The following is a 27,738-nucleotide window of genomic DNA, read 5'->3' as shown; positions in this document are numbered from 1 at the left end:
CATTTCAAGTGCTCATCTAGCCATAAACATGGCTGTGTGTGTGTGCTCAGTTGCTCAGTCATGTCCAACTCTTGGTGATCCCATGGACTGTAGCCCACCAGGCTCCTCTGTCCATGCCATTTTCCAGGCAAGAATACTGGAATGGGTTGCCATTTCCTTCTCCAGGGGATATTCCTGACACAGGGATGAAACCCACATCTCCTGCATTGGCAGGTGGATTCTTTACCATTAGCCCCACCTGGGAAGCTCTGATATATATGACTGGTGACTATTAGGTACTACAGAGAACATTTCCATCATCACAAAAACTTCTTCTGATAGTCTATTAATCTACTTAGCTGCCTGTGTCATGTCTCTCCTCCTCCCTTACATGCACCCATTTACCTAGAAACATCTTAACCTTAGCCTAAGGCTTACACTACCAAGTGAGGCTTACCTTCTTGTAGTCTCATGACACCTTGGTAATGCCACTACAACAGGTATACCACATATAACCATACCATTTTCCTCACCAAAATCCTGTAAGCTTCTTCAAGGAGGAATCAACTGTTTTCCAAGGGGCTCTGAACTGTTCTGGCACACACAGGACTTTGATACTCTTTCCTATACTAAGAACACTGCTAAGGATGACAGATATGTACACCATGACTACAAGCTACAAATGTTTATAGATAAGGACGGCAACGCTTCAAAAAGAAAAACTTGGTTAGGTTGGCAGGCTCACAAATGATTTTTTTTTTTTTTAACTAATTCTTTGCATTTTCTCCGTACCTAACACATTCACAGGTGTTCAGTAAATATTTGTGGAATAGTTTCTGGATTAAAAAAAAAAAAAGATACCAACAATGAACCCTATGGCAAAGGATGCACCTCTGGGTGATAATGATGTGCAGAGGTAGGTTCAGCAATTGTAACAAATGTTACAACTGTAACAAATGTTAAAATATCCCACAGGTGGGAGATATTGATAATAGGGGAGGGGTACATGGGAAATCTCTCCATATTCTACTCAATTGTGCCGTGAACATAGAACTGCTCTAAAAAAATTAAGTCTATAAAAAAGACAGATGCTAAATTAGCAATCAAATTTAGCTTATTACAGTACTAAATGCATATGTTTGCACATTAGATCCCCAAATTTTGTTCAATAATAATACATACCATAGATTTATGATCATTTAAAAAAATTAAACCTCAGATTTCCCACCCAAATAAGATTTGTTTCCAGTGCATAGAAAATCTGACTGAAATAATCCCATGTGTGGTGTTCTGGCATGCTACCAATATACTAACTCAACTTCCATGCTTAATAAGCACCTACCTACAAAAAGCACTGTGGCCACAGTGGTAAACAAGATAATTTCTGTTCTCACATTTTTGTTTTCCAAATAACAAAGGTATTCTGTGAGAGAAATGTTTAAACTCAGCCAACAACAATACATATCCCCAAAATGGCCACACACAAAAAAATCATCTATTATCCTTATTTTTCAAATAATTCAAAAATCTCTCATTATCAACCATTCGAGAAAGTAGTACATGACCTGTTTTAAAACAAAAAGTTAATGCTTCATTTACTTGGCATCCTTGGGAGAGCTGGTGCTCCACATAAATGAATCTCCCAGATAACTCATGCTTGCCCATTTAAGCACCAACGCAAACCAGAGGTTTTGTTCGTTTTAAACAAACAAATTTTAAATCTTTCAACTTTTAAAAACAGATTGTATTAAATACTATTTTGACTAATGTCAAAAACACGATTGTGCTGTAGACACTCAAGATGCCAAACTTTTTAAAAGCTGCTGGTTTTGAAGAGTGTTTCTTGCAGTCCTGAGCTTCTGGTGCGTCAGTTGCCAACTTTTGCTGCTCTCAGTGTAAACCTACTCCAGAAGCCCCCAACCCCCCTGCAAATGTACCGTTAATTGGAAAAGGAGTTTGTCAGAACTCAGAGGATCTCCAAATCTCCTTTGGCTGCTCAGAGTCTTCTGATTTCCTGAATCTGTTAAAAAAGTCTACAGTTACAAACTCCAAAGCAAGTTTTGGATAAATAAGTTACTGCTAGATCTGGATGAAAGTTTTTATGTTGATTTCCTATTTTCAACTGAGGCTCAGTCAGTGATAACTTCATCAGCCATTCACTCATTCAACCAGTATTTACTAAGTCAGTGCAATGAACTGGGCTCCAATATTAAAATAAAAATTGAAAAATGAAAAGATTGCTAGTTGTAAACATATTTTAAAAGAGAAGTACTCTAAAATAAATGACCTCTACTTAGTACCTAAGGAGGAAAAAAACAAAAACAGGTTTCCTGAAGTCTTTTCACTGAAACTACAAAACCACCTAAACTTTTCATAATTCCTGTAGCTCTAGACTTAGAAACTCAAGATTCAAGGGTAAACAAAGCTTTTGATTTAACCAAATATTTACTTTAGGAGCTCTGAATAAGATTCCAAGATTTGTCTCTTTTTCAGACTATTACAAATTCCTATTGGCCCAAAACAAATCACTATGATGTATGTTTTAGTATTAAATGATTATTAAAAAATTTGAAAATGATAAACATCCCCACTCAGCACCATGGTAAGTTTAATGTCATTTTAATGTTGAGCATCACTAAGTTGAAAATTCAGGAAAACCAGAAGTTTCTATACACGTCACTTTGGGGTACAAACAATTTTTTTTTTTTTTTAAGTTTTACAAGTAAGTGTAGTCATCTTCCCGGATGATTCAGAAGGTAAAACAATCTGCGTGCAATGCAAGAGACACAGGTTGGATCCTGGGTCGGGAAGATCCCCCGGAGAAGGAAAATGGCAACCAACTCCAATACTGTTGCCTGGAGAATCCTATGAACAGAGGAGCCTGGCGGACTACAGTCCAAAGGGTGTCAAAGAGTTGGAGACGAGTGAGCGACTAAGCATGGCATGGCGTTACAGTATGACTATCCAATATTTGCTTTATCTGCCACAGCTAATTTTAAAATTCCATTACCCATTTATATCTAAGGCTAGGAAATGAGTTAAGAAGAAATGGGGCTTAAAATTGGTCTCTGATGATTAATTAAGGCATAAGGTAAAACCCCTGGCATCAGCCTTACTTGTATTAATTCCCTTGGAATCTCCAATCTCATTCATTTTCTCCTTGGGGAGCACAACTAACCTTATTCACCTTTTATAATTTTACAAGTGATAACTGACTGCTTCATTACAACATTTAGACTGAACCGGAAATGAGTATTAGTCACGCGCTGCTGATATGAGAAAGAAAGGAAAAAAAGTTACTACCATTAAAAACCTTTTTAATCCATTAGTATCTTTTCAATTTTAAATTTGGAACCTGAAAATGCTTTAAGCAGTACTGTAAGGGCAGATCATGGACCTAACTTCCAAAATAACTACATAACATTATTTTAAAATGTCACTTACAGTAATCTTTACAAGTTGGCTCTGACCTCATTAGCATACCACTTTGTCCTGTGAAAGAGGCCTGATTTTAAATTAAAACAACTGAGAGAAACCCCAATATAGGCTTCTGCTCTCTCTCCAAACTATTTAGGCAAAGCAGCAAATGACAAATATTTACCGGACACACCTACTCTAAGAAACCTCTATTGGGTGCTATCCACTGTACCAGTAAAGAACAGAAAGAAATACAGACCGGGCTCAAGTTATTTACAATATAACTGGAGAGGGGAAAAAGATATGCTCCCATAAAAGAAGCTAATGCTAGTCAACAGGAAAAACAAACATATGTGACTTAAAATGTGATCATGAACATGTAACGTTCTGGCAGCAGAAATGGAGGGCTCTCAGTTCAAATGTAAACAAAATTCTTTTGTCCTCCCTATTTTAAATCTGGCAATCAAAATCAGCCAGAAATAAGAACCTGGGCCAACAGCATCACTAGGGGGAAAAAAACAAAAAACCGAAATTCTCAGGAGCAACTGGTATTGGACCATTCAAAACAAAGTCTTCCTGTGAATGCTCCATCAGTAGTTTTTCTCTTAAAAATCTCCTTATCAAATTAAAAACAAAACTGATTCCTGGCTATCAACTTTCCGGAAACCGAAGCTTTGAGGAGGCATTCTGAAGACTTGTTTCTCTGACCTCACTTAGGGTCCATCCACAGAATCGAACAAGCAAGCAAGGAGACTAGCAACCGAAAATCGGCCTATTGTTCGGAGAACTGCAGGACCATCCCAGCACCGCGGGGCGCGCGGGAGGCGCAAACCCAGCACAGGTGTGTAGGGGTGAGGGGTGGCCAGGTGTGTCCAGGACCACAAGTAAGGAAGAGAGAGGCCCAACTTCCAGACTGAGACGTCGAGCAAAGGAAGACGACTTAAGTTATTCCAGACCCTTAAGCCGCTGAGCACAGAGGGGGGCGCGCCTGGGGAGGGTACGAAGGGGCTCTCAGAGCCCACCCGGGTCTAGCCTCGAGCAGGCTGGGGTGAGCGGTAGGGTGGGGCTTGAGTCCCGAGGATCAAAGAAAAGCCTCTCGAATCGAGGGGGGTCAGCCTAGACATCCCCAAACAACGGGCAGTACTGGTCGGGGAGGGGGGGGTGGTGAACGGCGAGGACTGGGGAGTAGGGGTCGCAGAGGTGAAGCCAGGTAGGAGGAGGGAAACAAAAGAGCAGCCCCCAAGTGTGGGGCCCCCGGCGGCGGCGTTTACCTGGGAGAGCTGCCGGGGATTGGGGCAGCCGAAGAGCGCGGAGCTGGAGCTGAAGCTGATGGCTCCTCGGCGGCTGAGGACGTGCTGGGGGACCGGCCTGTCCAGAGGCAGCACCGGCAGCTGGTAACATACTTCCATTGAATACGCCCGCCCTGCCCCCGCGCGGCGCCCGCCCTGCCGCGGCCGCCGGCCCCTGCGCTGGGAAGGGGCCGCGGCTCGGGGGCGCCGGGCCGAGGCGGGGGCAGGGCAGGCGAGCGCCGACCCCGGGCCGGGAAGCCGCGCTCACGCCTCCCCCACCCCAACACTCCGCCGGGGCCGCCGGCGGGAAGGCGCTGCGGCGGCCGCGGCGACAGTTAACGAAGACCAGCGCGCGCCCGGCCCCCGGGGTGCAAGCGAGGGCAGCACCCGCCAAGTCGGAGGGGGAACCCCGGCGTCCCCAGGCTGTTCGGCCCAGAGGAGAGGGTCCGGGGCGGGGGGTGGGCGGGCAGCGGAGCAGGAGCGGAGCAAAAACAGAGCAAAGCGGTGCAAGAACACACAGCTGGAGCCAGCAGCGAGACCCAGCGCGCGCGGGGCTCGGATGCAGGCACCAGCTCCGGCCGCGGTCCTGCCCCCTCCCCTCCCCTCCCGCGGAGCCTGACTTCACTCCGCCGCCGGCGCGAGCCCGGCGTAATTCACACTTTGCAGCCGCGGACCCTGCGCCAACCACGGCCGCCGCCACCGTGACGTCACGACGCCGCGCCGCAGGCCCCGCGCCGCCGCAGCGCCCAGGGAGCCGGGCTAGCGGTGGTGGGGTTGAGCCGCCCTCCCCGGGGGCCGCACCTGGGGCCTCACTCACCGTCCCCTCCCACTGCCCTCCTCCCCGACCCATCCTCGTCCTGCAGCAGCTCTCGCCCCGGCCAAGGCGCGTGCGCACGAGGGCCCACCGTGTGGGGACATTCCCCCTTATCGCTAAACTCTGGCGTTGGGGCGCGCTTGAGGGTGTGGGGTGGGCTCCGCCTACGCGAGAGGCGCGATCCCGGCCTTTTCGCTTCGGAAACCCCAAGCACGCGCGGCCCACTCCCAGCGCTCAGCCCTGACCGCGGGGTCACCGCCGTGTTTCCCTCCTTGAATTCCCATCCTTGGGCTTCGTTGGGGACCGCTGCGGCAGTGACGTCGGCGGGCCGCGCGGGCACTCGACTCCCCTCTACGTCACTGGCAGCACCCCGAGAGGGTCGGGGTCGAGCGCTCCCCTGGCAGGTGCGGGCCCCGGGGCCGTCCCGGGTGGAGGGGCGGAGAGCAGAGCCCCGTAAAGCGGGCATGAGGAGGGGGCGAGGGGGCGAGGGGTTGGAGGGAAAACACCCGAGGCTGAGAAAGAAGAAGTGAGAGTATGCACTGGAAAAAATGAGAAGAGAAGAATGAAAATGAGAAGACAAAGGGGGAAAAGAGACTGCACGCCCTTTTACCAAACGTGTTTTTGTTTTTTGGCTTCGATTTTTAGAAGGCAGGAGGGAAAAAACTCTTGACCTGAGTTGTAGACTGCAGGTTTATTTTGTCACGTTTCTCCCCAAACCATGAAAGCTTTTCAGCTGCAACCCTTTGTTTCAAGTGCATTCCAACCTCTGGGACATCAGCCTAAACCAGCTCTCCCTGGTTGGCAAAATTGCTTGGGCTCTGCTCTCAGGGGACCCACCCTTCCACTTACGTGCTATGACCAGCCACTGGCAAGGTGGCAGGTCTTTGAACGTACTGCATAGCCCGTTCGGATGAGATCAGATATCTTATGCTCATGATTCCATAAATCAACACAAGTCTGCAAAACGTTTTATCATTTTTCTTCGGCATCTGTTTCTTGTGTATCACTTAAAACTTTTTACGTCTTTGCGGGTATTTTTCAACTTGTCTGATTTCTACTACTAGAAAGACATCACTTCCACTGTGGTTTCATGGATTTTTTTTGTCTTCACTAAGTGGACGCTTCCCTTTAGCGCAACTTTTACCAGCCGACGTCCTTGGACTCATGGATAGGAGCCAGATGGAAAGTTCAAGTAAGGCTTTATTGGACCTCATGATACTGCAGGAGGGAGTGAAAACTAGCAACAGATCCCCTTGCTAGCTCCCTGGGTGAGAAGGGGGAGGGGCATGAGCCTGTCCCTTAAATGGAGTGAGGGTAAGAGGTCCTGAGGTCATGCTGGAGATGTGGCCTAGGTAGTCTACCCACCCCTTTGATGATGTTGTGTGCAGAAATAATGCACAGTACCCTGCTTTTGCTCCCCACATCTCAGAAGTGGCAGTTGGGTTTTTGGTCTTTTTGTAACTTATTGTTCATAATTTGCCCCAGCTGTGCATGCATGCGGGTAGTTATTTTTAGCCCCTTATTGTTTCTTTGTATTTATTGCTGAAGGAGCCCTCTGTTCAGGTGTAAGCACTGCAGCAAAGGGTCCCAGGTCCCAGCTTGTTTCACAACGACTAACCCAAGTCATCTTTGAAACCCTAATTACTCCCACAACATCTCACAGATGTACTGAGCACCCTCTGTATGTTTGTGATTAAGCTGAGTACTCGCTTGCTTACTTCTGATGAAAACCCCATGAGGCAATAGTTTCTAAATTGAAAGAAGGCTCAGGGAAACATAACTTGCCTAAGATCTTCCACAGATAAATGGCAGAACTTACCTCCAGTAACATCTGAATTCTTTGTTCATCTAAACACCCAGAAGGCAGTATCGGTGTGATATCAGACAGTATATGCTGAAATAACTGTCATATTTAGTAACATCTAAGAGACTCAAGTTTGATTAAGTCATTTGAGAAGACTCAGATCTCCCTTCAGAGAGGGGAGCTGACATTTACTATGCACCCACTGCGAACCATGATAGGTAGTCTACATACAATGTTGAACTTAACCCTATGCAACAGCCACATAAGTAAAAACGTGATCCCAATTCTATATATGGGGAATCAGGTTTGAGACCATAAATCATTTGTGCCACTGAAGTCTGTTCTGTATGATTTCAGAGCCATGCATTGCCACCACACCATGTGCTTTTTCGAGACCAGAACTTAAGCTGTTTTCAGTGTTCTTGACTATTGGAGAGTGTATTCTTCAGAAAAGCAGAACCAATAGGGGAGGGAGAGATAGAGTGATTGATTGGCCACACCTGTGTATGGTCCAGGAGGCAGAGAAGCCAGAGGAGCTGCAGGCTCTGCTGCCAGGGATAAGAGTTAGCAGGTCATGTGCCAGATCACAGTGGTGTCTGCACAGTGGGACCCTGCACGGATCTTTCAAGTGTAATGGCTGCTGCTTCACTTCCACTTTGTAATTCTCTTGCAAATTTCTACTGTGGCCAACCATAACCAAAACTATAAAAGGAAGAGAATTCTGGGAAATCCAGTTCCAGCTTAGCTAATTCGTGAGTACAAAACCACTCCACTCCAAATACTTGCCAACTTAACATCCATACATGCGCTTTTAATCATATTTAATTTTCAAATAAAAATGATAGCAAAATCTTGCCTCTGTCCATATAATGTAACTTTCATATAACCCAAAACAGCTCCCTACTTCCTTCAAAGAGGACAGAACCTTAGAGTGATGTTAATCCCTCTTCTTGACAAATTACTGTATACCTTGGCTATTCTGTAACTTATATACTAAGATACAAGTTTGCCTACTATTAACACATTGTAAGGCACTCATCTCACACACTAGTAAAGTAATGCTCAAAATTCTCCAACCCAGGCTTCAGCAATACATGAAACATGAACTTCCAGATATTCAAGCTGGTTTTAGAAAAGGCAGAGGAACCAGACATCAAATTGCCAACATCCGCTGGATCATCGAAAAAGCAAGAGATTTCCAGAAAAACATCTATTTCTGCTTTGTTGACTATGCCAAAGCCTTTGACTGTGTGGATTACAATAAACTGTGGAAAATTCTGAAAGAGATGGGAATACCAGACCACCTGACCTGCCTCTTGAGAAATCTGTATGCAGGTCGGGAAGCAACAGTTAGAACTGGACATGGAACAACAGACTGGTTCCAAATAGGAAAAGGAGTGCATCAGAGCTGTATATTGTCACCCTGCTTATTTAACTTATATGCAGAGTACATCATGAGAAACGCTGGGCTGGAGGAAGCACAAGCTGGAATCAAGATTGCCAGGAGAAATATCAATAACCTCAGATATGCAGATGACACCACCCTTATGGCAGAAAGTGAAGAAGAACTAAAAAGCCTGTTGATGAAAGTGAAAGAGGAGAGTGAAAAGGTTCACTTAAAACTCAACATTCAGAAAACTAAGATCATGGCATCCGGTCCCATCACTTCATGGCAAATAGATGGGGAAACTGGCTGACTTTATTTTCTTGGGCTCCAAAATCACTGCAGATGGTGACTGCAGCCATGAAATAAAAAGATGCTTACTCCTTGGAAGGAAAGTTATGACCAACCTAGAGAGCATATTAAAAAGCAGAGACATTACTTTGCCAACAAAGGTCTGTCTAGTCAAGGCTTTGGTTTTTCCAGTAGTCATGTATGGATGTGAGAGTTGGACTAGAGAGAAAGCTAAGCATCAAAGAATTGATGCTTTTGAACTGTGGTGTTGGAGAAGACTCTTGAGAGTCCCTTGGACTGCAAGGAGATCCAACCAGTCCATCCTAAAGGAGATCAGCCCTGGGTGTTCATTGGAAGGACTGATGTTGAAGCTGAAACCAATATTTCAGCCACCTGATGCGAAGAGCTGACTCATTTGAACAGACCCTGATGCTGAAAAAGATTGAAGGCAGGAAGAGAAGGGGACGACAGAGGATGAGGTGGTTGGATGGCATCACCGACTCAATGGACACGAGTTTGGGTGAACTCCAGGAGTTGGTGATGGACAGGGAGGCCTGGCTGCGGTCCAAGGGGTCACAAAGAGTCAGACATGACTGAGAAACTGAAGGGAATGAGAGAAGAGTACAAGAAAATAATTGGTTAATAAATACACAAATTCATATCAAGATTAGGAAAAATGCTTGGAACTATTCAAGTCCTTGTATCTGACAACATGATCATTAATTACTATGTTTAACTATTTTCTCCCATTACCTGTCTCATATCCCCTTTGCCTTCAGCAAGAATCTCAGCTGAAAATGATTCCTGGCCTTATTTGGGGTGACCCAAACCTTCATTCCTAAAGGATCTGGCCAGCAGAAGTTCTGACTATATCTAAAAGTATTCTTGGGTTGTAGTTTTCCATTGCCATAACACAGAGCATGGAGTACTAGATACTAAGAGACACCCCAAAGAGTCTCCTGCATTCCAGCCATATTCCTCCTTTCTCCCATTGTGTAGCAACAACTCAAAATCTGCTTAGTAGTCAGGGTCAGTCACCCCAGGAAGTAGTATGAGGTTTCTTTGCCTGTTGGTTAATTAGCACCAGGATCCCCAAATGGCCAAGGGGCAGTCTCAACTTCCAGTTTAATTGAACTCTTGCTGTGTACCCTGATGCAAACAGTCTTCCTTGAGAATGAAGACCTCTGGACCAGGAGAGCCCAAAGTTGTGGGAATGGAAAGCAAAATTTTGCACTAGGGCTAAAAATAACTTCTTAAAAGTAACTTCCCACTCCCAGTCCCACTCCCTGATTCCTGGACCATGGATATACATTTTGATTTAGAACATATGCCAAGACCTGGAGAATATTATCCTAGCCACAGGAAGTGCTGCCTCCAGTCGGAACCATTATTGAGTCTCCGAGAGGCCATTCAAATGAACCTTAAAACATGCTAAGTGAAGGAAGCCAGATACGAAATGCTAAATATTGTATGACTTCATTTATGTGAGATATCCAGAACAGGCAAACCATGGAGACAGAAAGCTAATTAGTACTTGCCAGGGGCTGGAGAGAGGGAAGAATGGGGAGACTGACTAATGGGTATAGTGTTTCCTTTTGGGGTAATGAAAAAGTTCCGGAGCTAGATAGTGGTGACAGTTGCACAGCATTGTAACTGTACTTAATGCCACTGCATTGTACATTTTAAAATGGTTAAAATTGTAAACTTTTATCACAATAAAGAGAAAGGCCATTTGATCATCCTATTAAGTCAGCTACATCAGGGTAATAGGCAACATATTAAGACCAGTAAATTCTATGAGCATGAACCCATTGCTTTATTTGCTGTAAAATGAGTTTCTTGGTTAGAAGTAATAGTGTGGAATAGCATAATAGTGTTAAGTCCATATGTGGTAGTTTTGATAGAAGCATTGCCATCCGGGGAGGAAATTCATTTCCAGAATAAGTATCTATTCAGGGAGAGAAAAAAAAAAAAAAAGACTGCTTCGTCCATAATGGAAGTGGCTCAGTGCAATGTACTTGATGGCTAAGTGATACCTCCAGGAAATGAAAGCTTAGTCTTACACTCTGCTGTTGGCAACTGGAGCACTTAGCAGTTGCTGTAGCCAGATTGGCCTTGTCGAGTAGGAATCGATCCTGCTAAACCCACATCAAACCCTCATCCTGCCACCAGGGTCACGTTGTTCATGAGTCTGTTGGGCAGGAACAGGGTTGGATGAAGGAAAAAGCTGACTGACATACACAGAATGTACCATCTCATCCACCTGATTATTATGCTTATCCTCTGATGAAATTCCTCTTTGGAAGCCCATGAGACACAAATGTATTCACACCCTGCTCATCCAGTCCATCCACATATGCATACCCCCTTTTCCCAGGCCTCCTTGTAATCAATTGTCTAATTATATTCCTAAGTTTCAGACCATACAGCCTATTGGTCAGACACTGCCCATCAGCATGATCTGTATATCTAGCTCTCTCTCTTCAGGGGGAAAAAAAAAATGAACAACCAGGTACACTGCTCCAAGTTCTCTCACTGGGAGTATTTCTCTTCACCATCTTCAGGACCACCCCCAAAGAGTGATCACAGTGCTGTAGCTATACATGTTTCTGCACCATAGAATACAGAACTACTTGTAAGTCAGTCCCAAGTAAAATATTTTTCTTCTATCACTCAGGAGGAGATAGGGGGCCCCCCATGATGCCTTATATGAAAGTTGAGAAGCAGGAGGCAAAGTATTAATAGTAGTAACAGGACTGATGGCCATCAGCCCACAAGCTTATATTTATGTGCGCCTTCCTTGTTTTATGTCCCTGGATATGTTCCAGTGTCTCCTAGTTTACAGTCTGTGGGAACTTGAACAGAATTTATATCCTACTGTTGTGTGAAAATTGTATAAATCTTAATTATGTCGATTTGGTTCACAGTGCTTTTCAGGTCTACTATATCCTTCTGTTTCTCTGTATATTCATTCTATTAATTTTTGAGAGCTTGATATTGAGACTCCAACTAAAAATCTTAATTTATCTACTTAAAAATAATTGTAATACATAGTGGAACTATATGCAAGCTTGTTCTGTATTTTGTAAGTCTCCTGTAAATGTGTTATCATACTTTTATAATTTAAAAAAATAAAAATTAAGTCATATGTCAAGGGGCAACTAAGCCCACACACTGCAGCTACTGAAGCCTGTGAGCCCTGGAGCCCATGCTCTGCAACAAGAGAAGTCACTGCAATGAAAAGCCCGTGCACTGCAACTAGAGAGTAGCCCTCACTAGCTGTAGCTAGAGAAAGCCCATGTGCAGCCAATAAGTAAACAAAAATAAAATCTATGATCCAAATTTTTCTAAAAAAATCCTATAGAAAGTGGAAAGTGTAGTTATAAACCATCAGCATGATCTGTATATCATGATCTACATACAATAACAATAACAGCCAACTATCTCAGCCTTTGTAGATAAATTGAATCAAACAGTCTCTGGACTTGGGTTCACAGGCAGAGCTGAGAGTGGGGTTAGAGTGATATATGAAAAGTGGTGGGATAAATGAGACTCTGCCTACCTGTTGACAGCTAAGTTTATATCCTTGAGGCAAGGGGTTGGGAGATTCCTCTTTTAGAAAATTGGACCTATCTGGGACTTCCCTAGTGGTCTAGTGGTTCAGAATATGTGTTCCCAATGCAGGGGGCCTGGGTTTGACTCCTGGTCAGGGAACTAGATTCCACATGCTGCAACTAAGAGTTCACATGCCACAGCTAAAAATCCCAAGTGCTGCAACTAAGATCCACTGCAGCCAAAATAAATAAATAAATAAACAAACAAATAAATATTTTTTTTAAAGAAAAAGAAAAGTGAACCTTTCGAAGGCAAAAGTTTTACAGTTTCTATCAGTTTGGAGTCTTCCACTCAAATAGGTAGGTCATGCATGAGACAGGGTGCTCAGGGCTGGTGCTCTGGGATGGCCCAGAGGGATGGGATGGGGAGGGAGGTGGGAGGGGGGTTCAGGATGGGGAACACATGTACACCCGTGGTGGATTCATGTCAATGTATGGCAAAACCACTACAATATTGTAAAGTAATTAGCCTCCAATTAAAATAAATAAATTTATATTTAAAAAAATAAGTAGGTCAGCACATAAATCTAAGATAAGTCCTTCCTGTGTGCGTAGAGTTAGAAATAGCATATCAGTGTCTCATTCTTAAATATGAAAGAACAGTCAAGCACAATCAGAATTTAAATAAATCCCATAAAATGAGAGACAATGAAATGAAAAATGAAAAAACAGGAAAAACAAACAAGAGGAAACAGAAACAATAAAGAGACTCCTTTTCCAAAAAAAAAACCCCAATAATATCACTGGAGAGCTGAGGATTTATAATATACAAAAATATGATGTAAAAGAAAAACTGGAATAATTTTTAATATTAAAAACTATGATAGGAAAAATTAAATATTTAATAAATGTTTTAGAAACTAAAGTTGAAGATAGCTTCCCTGGTGGCTCAGACAGTAAAGCGTCTGCCTGTAAACCAGGAGACCTGGGTTCGATCTTTGGGTCGGGAAGATCCCCTGGAGAAGGAAATGGCAACCCACTCCAGTATACTTGCCTGGAAAATTCCATGGATGGAGGAGCCTGGTAGGCTACAGTCCATGGTGTTGCAAAGAGTCAGACACGACTGAGCAACTTCACTGGCTCACTGGTTCCCAAAAGTAAAACAAAAAATTAAAGATACAGATAATGGGGGCTTCCCTGGTGGTCCAGTGGTTAAGAATCTGCCTTGCAATGCAAGGGACACTGATTTGATCCCTGGTCCGGGAGGATCCCACATGCCACATGCCACAGGGCAACTGAGCCTGTGTGTCACAACTAATGAACCCGGGTTCTAGAGCCCACAAACCAAAACTACTAAAGCCCGTGTGCCCCTGGAGCCTGTGCTCCACAACAAGAGAAGCCACAGCAATGACAAGCCCTCAGCACCACAACTGGAGAGAGTAGCCCCCACTCACCACAACTAGAGAAAGCCTGAGTACAGCAACAAAGATCCAGCAGAGCCAAAAATAAATACCATTTTAAAAAAAGATATAGATAATGTAAGAAAAGATATTAATATGGAAGTCCCAGTCCAGGATATTTAGCATCCAAAATAAAAATGGTCAGAAAGAAATGATTGAGAAAATTACAGGGAATAAATAATTCAGGAACATTGACCTGAACTGAATTTCCAGATGGAAGCACCCAAATTTGTGCCTAGAAGAATGGATAAAGATCTACACCAAGGTATATCATGACATTTCAGTATAATGGGGACAAAAATAAAAACTTAAAATCTTCCAGGGAATGAAAATAAAAGCAGGTCAGATACAAAGGAGCATGGATCAGAATGGCAAGAGCCATCTCAACAAAGAGAAAATGTTGAAAGTGAAGTGTCAGTAGCTCAGTCACATCTGACTCTTTGTGACCTCGTGGACTATAGCCCGCCAGGCTCCTCGGTCCATGGGATTCTCCAGGCAAGAATACTGGAGTGGGTAGTCAAGCTCTTCTCCAGGGTATCTCCCTGACCCAGGGATCAAACCTGGGTCTCCCCACATTGCAGGCAGATTCTTTGCCATCTGAGCCACCAGGGAAGCCCAAAGAGAAAGCTGAGAAAGAAACCAGGCCATGTAGGAGCAGGAGTTGGAGAAGGCAATGGCAACCCACTCCAGTACTCTTGCCTGGAAAATCTCATGGATGGAGGAGCCTGGTAGGCCTCAGTCCATGGGGTCGCTAGGAGTCAGACACGCCTGAGAGACTTCACTTTCACTTTTCACTTTCATGCCTTGGAGAAGGAAATGGCAACCCACTCCAGTATTCTTGCCTGGAGAATCCCAGGAACGGGGGAGCCTGATGGGCGGCCGTCTATGGGGTCACACAGAGTTGGACACAACTGAAGTGACTGAGCAGCAGCAGCAGCAGTAGCAGGAGTATGGGGGCGCTGAAATAAAAGTGAAACTAAGAGATGACCTGAAGATGCTGAACACAATGAGAGAAGCTCTGGCAGAGTTCTGGAATAAACTTATTAATACTACATAGAACACTAAGCAAAAGAAAAATACAATTATGAACACCAAGGGGAAAAAATGTATGAGAATACAGATTTAATCATCATACACTATATGGCTCCTCTATAAATAATAGTTACATATTCACAATAATATAGGCCCTGAATACTGATTTAACAAAAATATGGTGTTATAACTATACTGAGGGATGGGAGGGGATGAATTGTGTTTATCTGGGTGGTATTAGAAAGAAAAATTTTCATCTTTCATAGTAGAATATTAATAGACAATATCTAAAATTGAGATATGAGCTATTAACAGGGAGCTGAATATTGTAAGTGCTTGTCAGTCTCTCAGTCATGTCTGGCTCTTTGTGACCCCATGAACCTGCCAGGTTTCTCTGTTCATTAGATTCTCCAGGCAAGAATACTGGAGTGGGTAATCATTCTCTTCTCCAGGGGATCTTCCTGACCCAGAGATAGAACACAGGTCTCCTACATTGCAGGTAGATTCTTTATAGTCTCAGCCACCAGAAAAGCCTGTAAGGAGCAATTTAAAATATTAAAATATTGTAAGGAGCAATTTAAAACAGTAAACATCCTTGCCTCAGCAGAACAGGAATTGGTAGAATACTGAGATGGAACAATATGCTCCTAGGTTTATTATAATATAGTAGAACTACTGAACTCTAAAAACTATGCATTATTCTCATTAAAAATTAAAATAATTATAGTGAGTTCAACTATGTTCCCCTAAAGAGATGTTGAAGCCCTAATTCCTGGTACTTATGACCTTCCTGGGGCTTCCCAGGTGGCGCTAGTGGTAAAGAACCCACCAGCCAATGCAGGAGATGTAAGAGACACAGGTTTGACCCCTGGGTCGGGAAGATCCCCTGGAGAAGGAAATGGCAGCCCACTCTGTATTCTTGCCTGAGAAATCTCGTGGACAGAGGAGACTGGCGGGCTACAGTCCATGGGGTAGCAAAGTGTTAGACACAACTGAAGCAACTAACTGAATACCAGACCACCTGATCTGCCTCCTGAGAAATCTATACGCAGGTCAAGAAGCAATAGTTAAAACTGGACATAGAACAACAGACTGGTTCCAAATCAAAAAAGGAGTACGTCAAGGCTGTATATTGTCACCCTGCTTATTTAACTTATATGCAGAGTACATCATGAGAGATGCTGGGCTGGAGGAAGCACAAGCTGGAATCAAGATTGCCGGGAGAAATATCAATAACCTCAGATGTGCAGATGACACCACCCTTATGGCAGAAAGTGAAGAAAAACTAAAGAGCCTCTTGATGAAAGTGAAACAGAAGAGTGAAAAAGTTGGCTTAAAGCTCAACATTCAGAAAACTAAGATCATGGCATCTGGTCCCATCACTTCATGGCAAATAGATGGGGAAACAGTGGAAACAGTGACAGACTTTATCTTTTGGGGCTCCAAAATCACTGCTGATGGTGATTGCAGCCATGAAATTAAAAGACGCTTGCTCCTTGGAAGAAAAGCTATGACCAACTTAGACAGCATATTGAAAAGCAGAGACATTACTTTGCCAATAAAGGTCTGTCTAGTCAAAGCTATGGTTTTTCCAGTAGTCCTGTATGGATGTGAGAGTTGGACTATAAAGAAAGCTGAGCACTGAAGAATTGATGCTTTTGAACTGTGGTGTTGGAGAAGACTCTTGAGAGTCCCTTGGACTGCAAGGAGATCCAACCAGTCCATCCTACAGGAAATCAGTCCTGAATATTCATTGGAAGGACTGATGCTGAAGCTGAAACTCCAATACTTTGGCCACCTGATGCAAAGAACTGACTCATTGGAAAAGACCCTGATGCTGGGAAAGATTGAAGGTGGGAGGAGAAGGGAATGACGAAGGATGAGATGGTTGGATGGCATCACCTACTCAATGGACACAAGTTTGAGTTGGTGATGGACAGGGAAGCCTGGCATGCTGCAGTCCATGGGGTCGCAAAGAGTCAGACAAGACTGAGCAACTGAACTGAACTGAACTGAAGCAACTTAGCATGCATGACCTTATTTGGAAATAGAGTCTTTGCATAGGAAATCCGGAGAAGGCAATGGCACCCCACTCCAGTACTCTTGCCTGGAAAATCCCATGGATGGAGGAGCCTGGTAGGCTATAGTCCATGGGGTTGCTAAGAGTAGGACACGACTGAGCGACTTCACTTTCACTTTTCCCTTTTATGCACTGGAGAAGGAAATGGCAACCCACTCCAGTATTCTTGCCTGGAGAATCCCAGGGAAGGCGGAGCCTGGTGGGCTGCCGTCTTTGGGGTCGCACAGAGTTGGACACAAATGAAGCAACTTAGCAGCAGCAGCAGCAGCAGCATATGAAATCAAGTTAAGATAAGGTCATACAGGATTAGATCACAAAGAGACTCTTTGTGACTCCATGGACTGAAGCCTACCATGTTCCTCCATCAGTGGGATTTTCCAGCAAGAGTACTGGAGTGGTTTGCCATTTCCTTCTCCAGAGGATCTTCCTGACCCAGGGATCAAACCCAGGTCTCCCACATTGTAAGCAGATGCTTTACCATCTGAGCCACCAGGGAAGTCCATACAGGATTAGGGTGGGCCTGATTCCCGACAACTGGTGTCCTTATAAGAAGAGGAGGATTTGGAGGCCCAGGTAAATACAGGGAAGAAAGACATGTGAAGACAGAGATGGAGATTGGAGTGTTAAGTCTACAAGCCAAGAAACATCGAGGACTGCCAGCGACCACCAAAAGCTAAGAGAGAGGAATTAGACAAATTCTCTTCCAGAGACTTCACAGGGAGCATGGCTTCACCAACATCTTGATTTTGAACTTCAAACCCCCAAAACTATGAAAGAATATGTTTCTGTTTTAATTTATCACAAAGTTTATCGCAGCCTAAGGAAACTAATACAATCGTGTTCTTCAACTTCTGTGTACCTGAATTGGAGCAGATGTTTCACAGAAGGCCAATTCTTCTAAGTTCAAGTCCACACTTGAGGTTAAAAAAAAAAAAACTAATCAAGTTAGCTGGGAATTTTTGTATTTTTTGTTTTTTTTAAGGGCACAGTATAAAACCCATCTGTTCAATTAAGGGACGTGGGAGCACTGGCAAATGTGAAGCACAAATTTTAGTCTCTAGTTACAATATAAATATTTAAGAGTATGCCTCCCTGAGACTAACTTTCTGTTTTTTTAAATATTACCATTCTCTTTTGCTATCTCTGAAGAATAGTTATAAAGAATAGGTCCCTTTCCTTCACACCCCATACAATAATAATGTAAAATGTTGAATGGAGTGAATATTATTCAGAACAGCAAACTCTTTGGGGGCTTCCCAGGTGACTCAAATGGTAAAGAATCTGCCTGCCAGTGCAGGAGACACAGGTTCAATCGCTGGGTTGGGAAGATCTCCTGGAGTAGGAAATGGCAACCCGCTCCTGTATTCTTACCTGGAGAATCCCAGCAAGCCTCCTCCTGCAGGCTGGCAGGCTGCAGTCCATGGGGTCACAAAAGAGGTGGAGATGACTGAGTGACTGGGCACACAAACTTTTAAAGTGGAATTGAAAATTAATTACTAAATGTTTCTTCAACTAATAAGCATCTCAGAACTTGTTAACTATCATTTTTATATGAAATAGTAACAGATTTAAAGAAAGCACTGGTATTATTTATTATTAATTCCAGTGTCTTGTCTTACGGCCCAATATCATCTTAAAAATAATGAGATATCTTAAGTAATGAGATATTTAAGATCTTAAAGCAGTTAGTTACAGAGTATTATGGTTGAATTATGCCAGCTCTTCCCTCCTCGTTGCCCCCTTCCCTCAAAAAATACATTGAATTGTAACCTCCAATACCTTAAAAATGTGATCTTATTGGGAAATGAGGTCAATATGTACTCAGTCGTGTCTGACTCTGTGTGACCCCAGGGACTGTAGCCCACCAGGCTTCTCTGTCCAAGAAATGTTCCAGGCAAGAATACTGGAATGGGTTGCCATTTCCTCCTCCAAGGGATCTTCTTGACCCTGGGATCAAACCTGTGTTTCCTGTGTCTCCTGCACTGGCAGGCAGATTTTTACCACTGCACCACCCAGGAAGCCCCAAGGTCATTACAGATACAGTTAAATTTAAATTAAAGTGAGGTCATAATGAATTAGGATGGGCCCTTAATCCATTATTACTGGTGATTTTATAAGAAAACAGCCATGTGTTGGGACTTGCCTTGTGGTCCAGCGGCTCAAACTCTGCACTCCCAGTGCAGGGGCCAGGATTCCATCTCTGGTTGGGGAGCTGAATCCCACATGCCACAAACTGAAGATCTCATATACTGGATCTAAGACCTGGTTCAGACAAATATATAAATATTAAAAAGAAGAAGAAGACAGTCACGTGAAGGCACAGGTACAGGGAGAAGGCTGTGTGAAGATGGAGGCAGAGACTGGACAGATGCCTCTACAAGTCAAGGAATGCCAAGGATCACTGGCTGTCACCAGGAATTCCTAGGTAGATGACATGGAACATCCTAGGATGGAGACATGAAACAGATTCTTCCTCAGAGCACTAGAAGGAACCAGCTGTGCAGACACCTTGATTCTGGACTTCTGGTCTCCAGAACTGTGAGAGAATAAATTTCTCCTGTTTTAAGCCACCCAGTGTATACAGCGTAACATAAAATTTACCATTAGCCACCAAGTCTGTGAGACTTTGAGTGGCAGTCTTAGGAAACAAATATTCAGGGCTTTTATCAAAATTATAATACTTGGGGTGGGGTAAAGGGTCCTTGAAAATGTTTTCAGTTCTAGTTTTTTCATTTGTTTATTCACTAAATGGTAGTTGGGTGACTACTTTGTGTTAAGCCCTCCTCTGGTCAATAGAGATAAAATAAGATAGAGAAAGGTCCTGTCTGAATGAAGTGAAAACTCTAATGGAGTGATAAATAAATACATAACACAACATAACAAGCAAATTTTAGGTGTGTGAAGAAAAATAAAACAGGGAATGTATTAGAAAGTGGTATAAAGAGACTTATGAAAGGCATCTTTGAGAAGATGACATTTGAACTTAGTCTTGAATGAAGTCAGGAAGTAAGCAAGGCAAGGATTAGTGAGTACAGAAGAGCTTTCTTGATAGAGGGAACCAGGATAAACACCTAGCACATGAATAAGGCCAATCAATGTAGAGGGAACACAGTGATTGGGAAGCAGAAAAGGGATATGAGACCAAATAAATGTAGGCCTGGTTAAGGATTTGGATATTATTCTAAGTGTGACGGGAAGCCATTGGAATGTTCTATTGTTTTGTTTAATCAGAGAGGTGACATTCTCTGATTTATATGTTTTAAAGATCTCTCTGGCTGCTCTGTAGATGATGGTTTCTAGATGAAAAGTGGAAGCAAGGAGATGGATTAAACATCTTTATTAAAAGCCCAAAAGAAAGATGGTGGTGCCTTTGAGCATCTTTGGAGGTGTTGCTATGCAAATTTATGTAGAGCGAATTTATAGATAACCATCTAAGACTAAAAAATGCCATCCCCTTTTCAAGTTAAATATCATACAATCATGGGATTCTTTCACATCCCCTGAACTTTTTTTTTTTTTGGCCAGGCCATGCAGCTTGTGGGGTCTTAGTTCCTTGACCAGGGATCGAATCTGGGCCCATGGCAGCAAACTCCTAACAACTGGACCACCAGGGAATCCCTCCTCCTCCGAACTTCTTTAGAGCAGATAACAGCCAGAGTTTCTGAATCAACTAGTTAACATCCATTTAGAACATCTTATTCATAGCTCAAATCCTAAAACAGCTCTAAAGTTGAGGAATGAAACTGCTATTGAAAAATCGCAGGATTAATTTTTTTAGGTAAGCAAGTTATATAATTAAGTTTTTATAAGGTATAGCAAAATGTTATGTATGCTAGCAGTATCAAATCAATTTTTAAAATGCAACCAAAATAATTATTCTACTTATAGTATTTAGAAACTCATATTATCTAAGAATTAGTAAAACTTCACAATTCTTAAGAGTAAAAGGAGTCAGTATTCAAAATTCAGCTAATTTTAAAGAGACATCTGTTCATTTGGGAGTAAGTGAATACAATTAGAAATAATGGTCATTGACGCTAGAAAATGAAATGTATTTGCCAGCAGGCAAAATACTACAATTGCAATGTCCCTACTCAGCTTCCCTGGTGGCTCAATGGTGAAGAATCCACCTGCAATGCAGGAGATGCGGATTCGATCCCTGGGTTAGGAAGATCCTCTGGAGAAGAAAACGGGAACCCACTCCAGTATCCTTGCCTGGGAAATCCTTTGGACAGAAGGAGCCTGGCAGGCTATAGTCCTTGCAGTTGCAAAAGAGTTGGATGCAACTGAGCTGCTGAAGGACAACAACAAAATGTCCCTACTGGCAATTATGATAAAACATACAGTCCACAAGTCAGCACAAGTAGACTGCAGTACGCACACACATGGGAAGACAAAGGAACCAATTATCTGTAAAGCCAAAGAAAATATTAATAAAACTTTTAAACCAAATGAGCACTTTACCAAAACAAAACAGAAAACCTCCCAAAACAAAAACAAAAGTAAAAACAACCAAAGGTCAAAAAAAAAAAACCTTTGGAGCAAAGCCACAAGAAACAGGTAGCTTTTACGTTAGACGAAGTTCAGTCTCATGAAAGTCTTCCTTATGAAGAAAGACTTCCTCTGAGAAAGTCTTCCTCAGTTGGAAGGAATGTTTTCCTTAATCTGTGGAGAGTTTCACTTGCCAAATAAACCTAAGATGCCCCTCCTCACTCCATCACGTTTAAATGAAATCACACTCTTCAGGCTTATAATGCAGCAATGATGAAAATTCTCAAAGAAGTAGAAATAAAAAATGTTTTGCATAGGCATGAATAAAAGCTGTCAGAGAAAAAAATACCAATTGTTCCGGAAAATAAGTGACTAGAAATGACAGTGAGAGGAGAGAACGCTCCAGCTTCTGCAAAACTCACAGGACACAGGACTTTGGGGTGATTGGTATCCTCAGAGTGCTCATTCTAGCATTCTAAACTGTTCTTCCCCCAAGCACCTTGCCCTTTCTTCTCCAAGTATTTGCTCACAATATTCCCTCTGAACTGAGCATCCATTCCTTCCTACCCAGTGGCTGGAAGTTTGAAGGTTTCCCAAGTTCGAATCCTGCATATCAGATGATACAGTTTAAATGTCCATCTTCAACGAAGCTGTTCCTGAACTTCTCAGCTGGAAGCAATCTCTCTCTTACAAGGTCCTATACGACCATCCATGCTTCTCTTAAGGCACTCCCATTTCTGCATGAGGCGACATTTATTTATGTACATAAGTGATCTCTCTGGATTCCTAAACACAGATGTTCTGCAAAGATCTCTGCTGGACCCTTTTCTCTTGTCAGTCTACACGGTATCCTCACACACTCAGACAACACGTATCCCTCCACCATGGCCATTTCTCCACTGCTTTGCTCTCTCTTACCTCTATGAACATGACTCCAAAATCTCTACTCCCGTCCTCTGTCCTATGGTTCTCTCAAGTTTAGCCCCCCATTTCTGACTGCCTCTGAGATTATTGCAGCAAGTTGCCCCTTTTAACCTTAAACTCACTAAATCTACAGCGGAAATGGTCATCTTCCCCACCCAACTTTCTTCCTCTGTTCTCCTTATGCTGAAGACACCACTGTCTTCCTGGTCATTTGGGTGCAAAACCCTTCGCTATCCTCATTGTCCAGATCCAGTCGGTAACAAAGCCTTGCCAATTTCATTTCTGTAATATGATTGTCGTTTCAACCCTTTCTTCTCACCCCCTTTCCCTTTCCCTAACCAACTATTAATAATGTCTCAGGTCGTCCACTACTGACTGTATCCACAGTATCTCGAATGGTGTCTTACCTAAAGTGGAAAATCAGCAAATATACACTGAAAGATTAAATGAGTGAATTTCCCACCCCAACACCTTTGTCGTGCAATTCTCTTCTCTTGAAGTGTTTTTGTACCCCACAGTCAGTATCTTCACTGTACAAGACAATTGCTATATCAGAGAGCAAATGTCAGATTTCAGACTTCTGAATCAGTCATGATTCTTTTCAAACAAATTTGACTATTTTAAAGAGAACAACAAAAACAAGTTTTTGAATGATATGATGGAAACTTACAAAATGGAGGGGAGCCTGGAAATGGGCAGGGTAACCTGCAGGCTAGACAGAAGCATTTGGCATGGATGCCACCACCTTTATTATGACTATACTCTACTGCTGCTGAACTAACAAGTCAATACAATCTCTTCATCTTAGGTTACTTGCTCAAGGTCTAAAGTCTCAGGTAGGCATGTACATTTGGCTATTCCCAGATTATATGCAGGGTTCAAGGTCACGGGGTACTTGCTCCTTGACTTCCACAGGAGGTGGCAAGATTGCATCTCCAAAAGACTCATAAAATGAAAGAGTACCTATATTTATAAGAGGATTCAGATGCTGGGCAACAAAATAGAGCAACAAATGTCTACTACCCTGTGCAGTGGCCATGCCCAGTGGCCATGTTTCTTCAAGGTTTTTTTTTTTTTCCTTTTTGGCCACATTGCACAACTTGTGGGATCTCAGTTCCTTGACCAGAGAGTGAACCCAGGGCCTCGGCAGTGAGAGCACCAAGTCCTAACCATTGAATCATCAGGGAATTCCTCTGTAAAATTTTTTAAAATGAGATCCATGGTGATATTAATAGACGTATTTTTATTTTTCAGCAATAAAGTATATATATTGAAGTGTAGTTGATGTACAATATTATATAAGTTGGGGTTTCCCTAGTGGCTCACAGTAAAGAATCTGCCTGCAATGCAGGAGATGTGAGTTTGATCTCTGGGCAGGAAGATCCCCTGGAGAAAGAAATGGCAACCCACTCCAGTATTCTTGCCTACGAAATCCCATGGACAGAGGAGCCTGGCAGGCTACAGTCCATGAGGTCGCAAAAGAGTTGAACACGACTGAGCAACTAAACAACACCAACAATTATATAAGTTACAGGTGAGCAATATTTAAAGGTACAATTTTTAAAAGTTATAGTTGTTATAAAATATTGGCTATATTCTCTGCATTGTACAATATATCCAAATAAAGTATTTCTAATTAGGGTATGTACTTTATTTTTCTAGACATAATGCTATTGCACACTTAATAGACTACATTACAGTTTAAACATAACTTTTATGTGTGCTGGGAAGCCAAAAATTTGTGTGACTTGCTTTGCTGTGATATTCACTTTATTTCGGTGGCCTGAAACCCTAACCCACAATATCTCTGAGGTATGTCTATATTTGAGCTTCCCAGGTGATGCAGTGGTAAAGAATCTGCCTGCCAATGGAGGAGATGCCAAAGACTTGCTCGGGTTCTATCCCTGAGTGGGGAAGATCCCCTGGAGTAGGATATGGCAACCCACTCCAGTATCTTTGCCTGGGAAATACCATGGACAGAGGAGCCTGGCGGGCTACAGTCCATGGGGTTGCAAAAAGTGGGACACAACTGAGCGCACACACACACACACACACACACACACACACACACACACACGCCTATATTTAGATGAATATTTGTCATAAGCTGTTTATTTTTATTTAACATGTTTATGTTTCCACAATTAGCAGTAAAACCTTTATGTTTCCTAACTCAAGCTTTTAAAATTTCTCAATAAATCAGGGGTGATTGTCAGTTTGTTTCATTATGAGACATGAAAGAAAATAACATTTAATCCTAAAGAGATCCACATAAGCATAATGGATATATTTTTAAAATATTACATAATGAAATGTTCCACCATTTGGAAAATTTGTTCTTTTTTTCCCCCTCTTCAATAATTAAAAAAAAATTGAGATATAATTGACATGTTACATCATATTAGTTTCACATGTACAACATCCCTTTATCTGCCCTTCACATCTGGTGATCTTGGACTCCAACCAGGTCACATCTCTGAATAGCATTTATTTCCTAAGGCGAAGCAAGGGTCATGTCCAGCCACGTTTGATCTCCAAGCTTGTATACACAAGCCCATACCACCTACCCACAGTACCTTTGGGCATAGTCTCAAAGTGTTCAACTTGGTCAGGGAATTTGGGTTCATTGTAAAATGATCACCACAATTAGTCAAGTTAACAATACTCAAAATTTTTTAAGAGTGTAAAAAGGGGTCCTGAGGTCACAACATTTGAGAATTGTGTTTTAGAATGAGCGTGGTCTTTGGAGCCGTGTGGAACTGGTTCACTTCTGGCTCTATTTTTTTTCTATTTTTTCACTTGTTTTCTCTATTTCCATGGGTAAGTCACACAAGTTTTTTCAGTCCAGTCTCCCTGTAGGTAAAATATAATAAAAATAATAACTATCTCATAGGGTCATCTTTAGGATAAATCTGGTAATATCTGAAATACCTAAAACAGTGTCCAGCACACAGAGAAAACATAACTTATAATACCTATCATTACTCATATTTTTTTGACCTGATAATTCTATACTGGAGAATAAGCTACAAGGAAATAACTTCAAAGGTTGGGGCAATATTTAAACAAAAGTGTTTATATTAGCACTTTCAACTATAGTGGAAAACTGAAAACAATAAGAAACAAGATAAACACATGATGCTCTTACAATACAACGGATTATAGAATCACTAAAATGGAAAAGTATACAGATTAGGTTGATTCATGCAAATCAACACATGAAAAAAATTTAGGTGAAAGATAATATTGTAAACAGTGTGTAAATGCATTATAACCATAACAAATGCATTTTATAAATTGACAAATATTAGGACTTAATTTGAATAAAAAGTGAATTTAAGATTTACTGGCTTTTTCCCCTGTAAACTTGCTTACATTCATGTTTTTTAAATTATAGCAAATTCCTTACTGTTTAGTATTTTGGGGGAGCGTCTGATAATTACCCTAAAGCGTTTTGTGTATTTAGTCCTTAAATCATGTCCAACTCTTTTGCGACCTTATGGATTGTAGCCCGCCAGACTCCTCTGACCACGGGATTTCCCAGGCAAGAATATTGGAGAGGGTTGCCATTTCCTTCACCAGGGAATCTTCCTGCCCCAGGGATCAAACCTGTGTCTCCTGCTTGGCAGGTGGATTCTTTACCACTGAGCCACCAGGGAAGCCATTCTGAAATTTACATAAGTTTATGTACATCATTTGCACTGAGGCTACAGAGAGTTATCCCTGGAAGTTAATCATATTTACCAGATGTCCATCTTCTCTTGTAAATTTACCAAGTCTCACAAAATCCTTGAGTTTGCGGATGACTCTCTAAAACTTAGAATTAAGGCCCAGTTTCGATCGCTCGGTTGGGAAAATCCCCTGGAGGAAGAAATGGCAACCCCCTCCAGTATTCTTGCCTGGAGAATCCCATGGACAGAGGAGCCTGGTGGGCCCCATTCCAAAAGGGTTTCAAAGAGTTGGACACGACTGAGTGACTAAGCACAGCACACAGCACAGCCTCTGTCACAGAAAACTGTCACTAGCAGTAGGAGAACGTTCAGAGCTGACAAGTGAAAAGAAACCTCTGGAGCAGGTGGAAGGAGAGGACTCAGCTGTTTATTGTCTAGCTCTTCGTCTTGAGAGGTGTTATGCTAATAAAATGATTTCTGTTACTGCTTCCTTCACACTGAAGTATGGAAATAAATTCTCAGATTTAGTCTTTCTTTTGATAGCACTTACTGTCTTTTTGGCCTCCAGAACTGAGAAGTTCCAGCCAGCAGAGCCAGACTATAGACTCTCTTTTACTAACCAACTCATGTGTCCATTATTCAAATCATTGTTATGGAGATGCTGAGTGAACAATGAAATTAAAAACTTCTTTGAAAAAAAAATTACTCTCTCGCACCAGGGATGGTAACTCCTTTCAGACTACTTTGTACCTAGTTAATTATTCACTGGGACTTCCCAGGTGCCACTAGGAGTAAAGGACTCACTTGCCAAGGCAGGAGAGGTTAAGAGACATGGGTTCGATCCCTGGGTCAGGAAGATCTCTAGGAGAAGGGCAAGGCAACCCACTCCAGTATTCATTATATTAAATTTCCTCTCTTCAAAAAAAAAAAAAAAATTATGCTCTCACTCCTGAAGCATTCCAGTTCTTTCCATTTTTACGTTACTCTCCAGTCTTGTTGATACGTAAATATATATTTATGTAGCTGCAATTTCAGATCGCCTTTCTTAAGATAATGGCATTATTTAAAAGCTCATTTGCCAAAAGCCACTGTTGCTGTTTACATCTGTGGCTGACATTTAACTAAGCCGGTGTTCATAAACATTAAGTGTGAAGGGCCAGAGAAGAGAGCGTTGTCATTACATAATCTTAGCACTGATTACTGAAATCTCTAGCATGTTATCGGACCTTCCCAGTTTGGCCTCAATTTTGTCTTCTCATATTTTAAGGTATCCTGCCCCCAATATTTCATTCAATTTTGTGGGAAAATAAAGAGATATAATATCTGACATTTTAAGGAAGCATATTAAATTTTTTTAAAGGCAGCCAAGAATTTCGTAGCTTATTTACAACAGACTGACAAAGCGTTGCCATGGAAGATGTGACATCATCAGGACAATGAACGTGAGAAAATTGTCAAGAGTGTTACAGTTACAAAGGAGAAATAAAAAGGAAAGGAAAGCTTGAACTTGTCAGGAGGTCAAATCTCCTAGGAAATGAAAGTATTAGG

General features: G+C 42.4%; 1 protein-coding gene and 1 long non-coding RNA gene across 21 annotated transcripts in view; one reads left to right on the top strand and one right to left on the bottom strand.

Annotated features, from left to right (window-relative positions):
• PDE7A (phosphodiesterase 7A) overlaps positions 1–27,738 on the bottom strand; it is a 600,339-nt gene that overhangs the window by 108,380 nt on the left and 464,221 nt on the right. For 4 of the 15 annotated variants that reach the window (XR_014057317.1, XM_081503292.1, XM_081503291.1 and 1 more), the window contains exons 1-2: positions 5,503–5,791; positions 4,668–4,787 (exon numbers count right to left, since the gene is read on the bottom strand). Coding sequence is in view for 11 of the 15 variants with exons in the window: in XM_081503292.1 (XP_081359418.1) it covers positions 4,668–4,787; positions 5,503–5,535 (153 nt within the window). In the remaining 4 variants the exon portion in view is untranslated. Of the gene's footprint in view, positions 1–4,667; positions 5,341–5,502; positions 5,813–18,475; positions 18,573–19,247; positions 19,367–27,738 lie in introns of those variants that run through there. The other 11 variants (XR_014057318.1, XM_081503294.1, XM_081503293.1 and 8 more) reach the window with 5 other exon arrangements.
• Positions 4,125–27,738, top strand: part of LOC145510985 (uncharacterized) — a 117,063-nt gene continuing 93,449 nt past the window's right edge. For 3 of the 6 annotated variants that reach the window (XR_014057349.1, XR_014057353.1, XR_014057350.1), the window contains exon 1: positions 4,125–4,237. This is a non-coding gene — a long non-coding RNA (uncharacterized LOC145510985). Of the gene's footprint in view, positions 4,238–27,614; position 27,738 lie in introns of those variants that run through there. The other 3 variants (XR_014057348.1, XR_014057351.1, XR_014057352.1) reach the window with 3 other exon arrangements.

Source organism: Giraffa tippelskirchi, chromosome 6 (assembly GCF_054371585.1).
Source record: "Giraffa tippelskirchi isolate mGirTip1 chromosome 6, T2T-mGirTip1v1.2.pri, whole genome shotgun sequence".
Taxonomy (NCBI): Eukaryota; Metazoa; Chordata; class Mammalia; order Artiodactyla; family Giraffidae; genus Giraffa; species Giraffa tippelskirchi.
The sequence above is the reverse complement of the archived record's forward strand: the minus strand, read 5'-3'. Positions and strand labels throughout refer to the sequence as shown.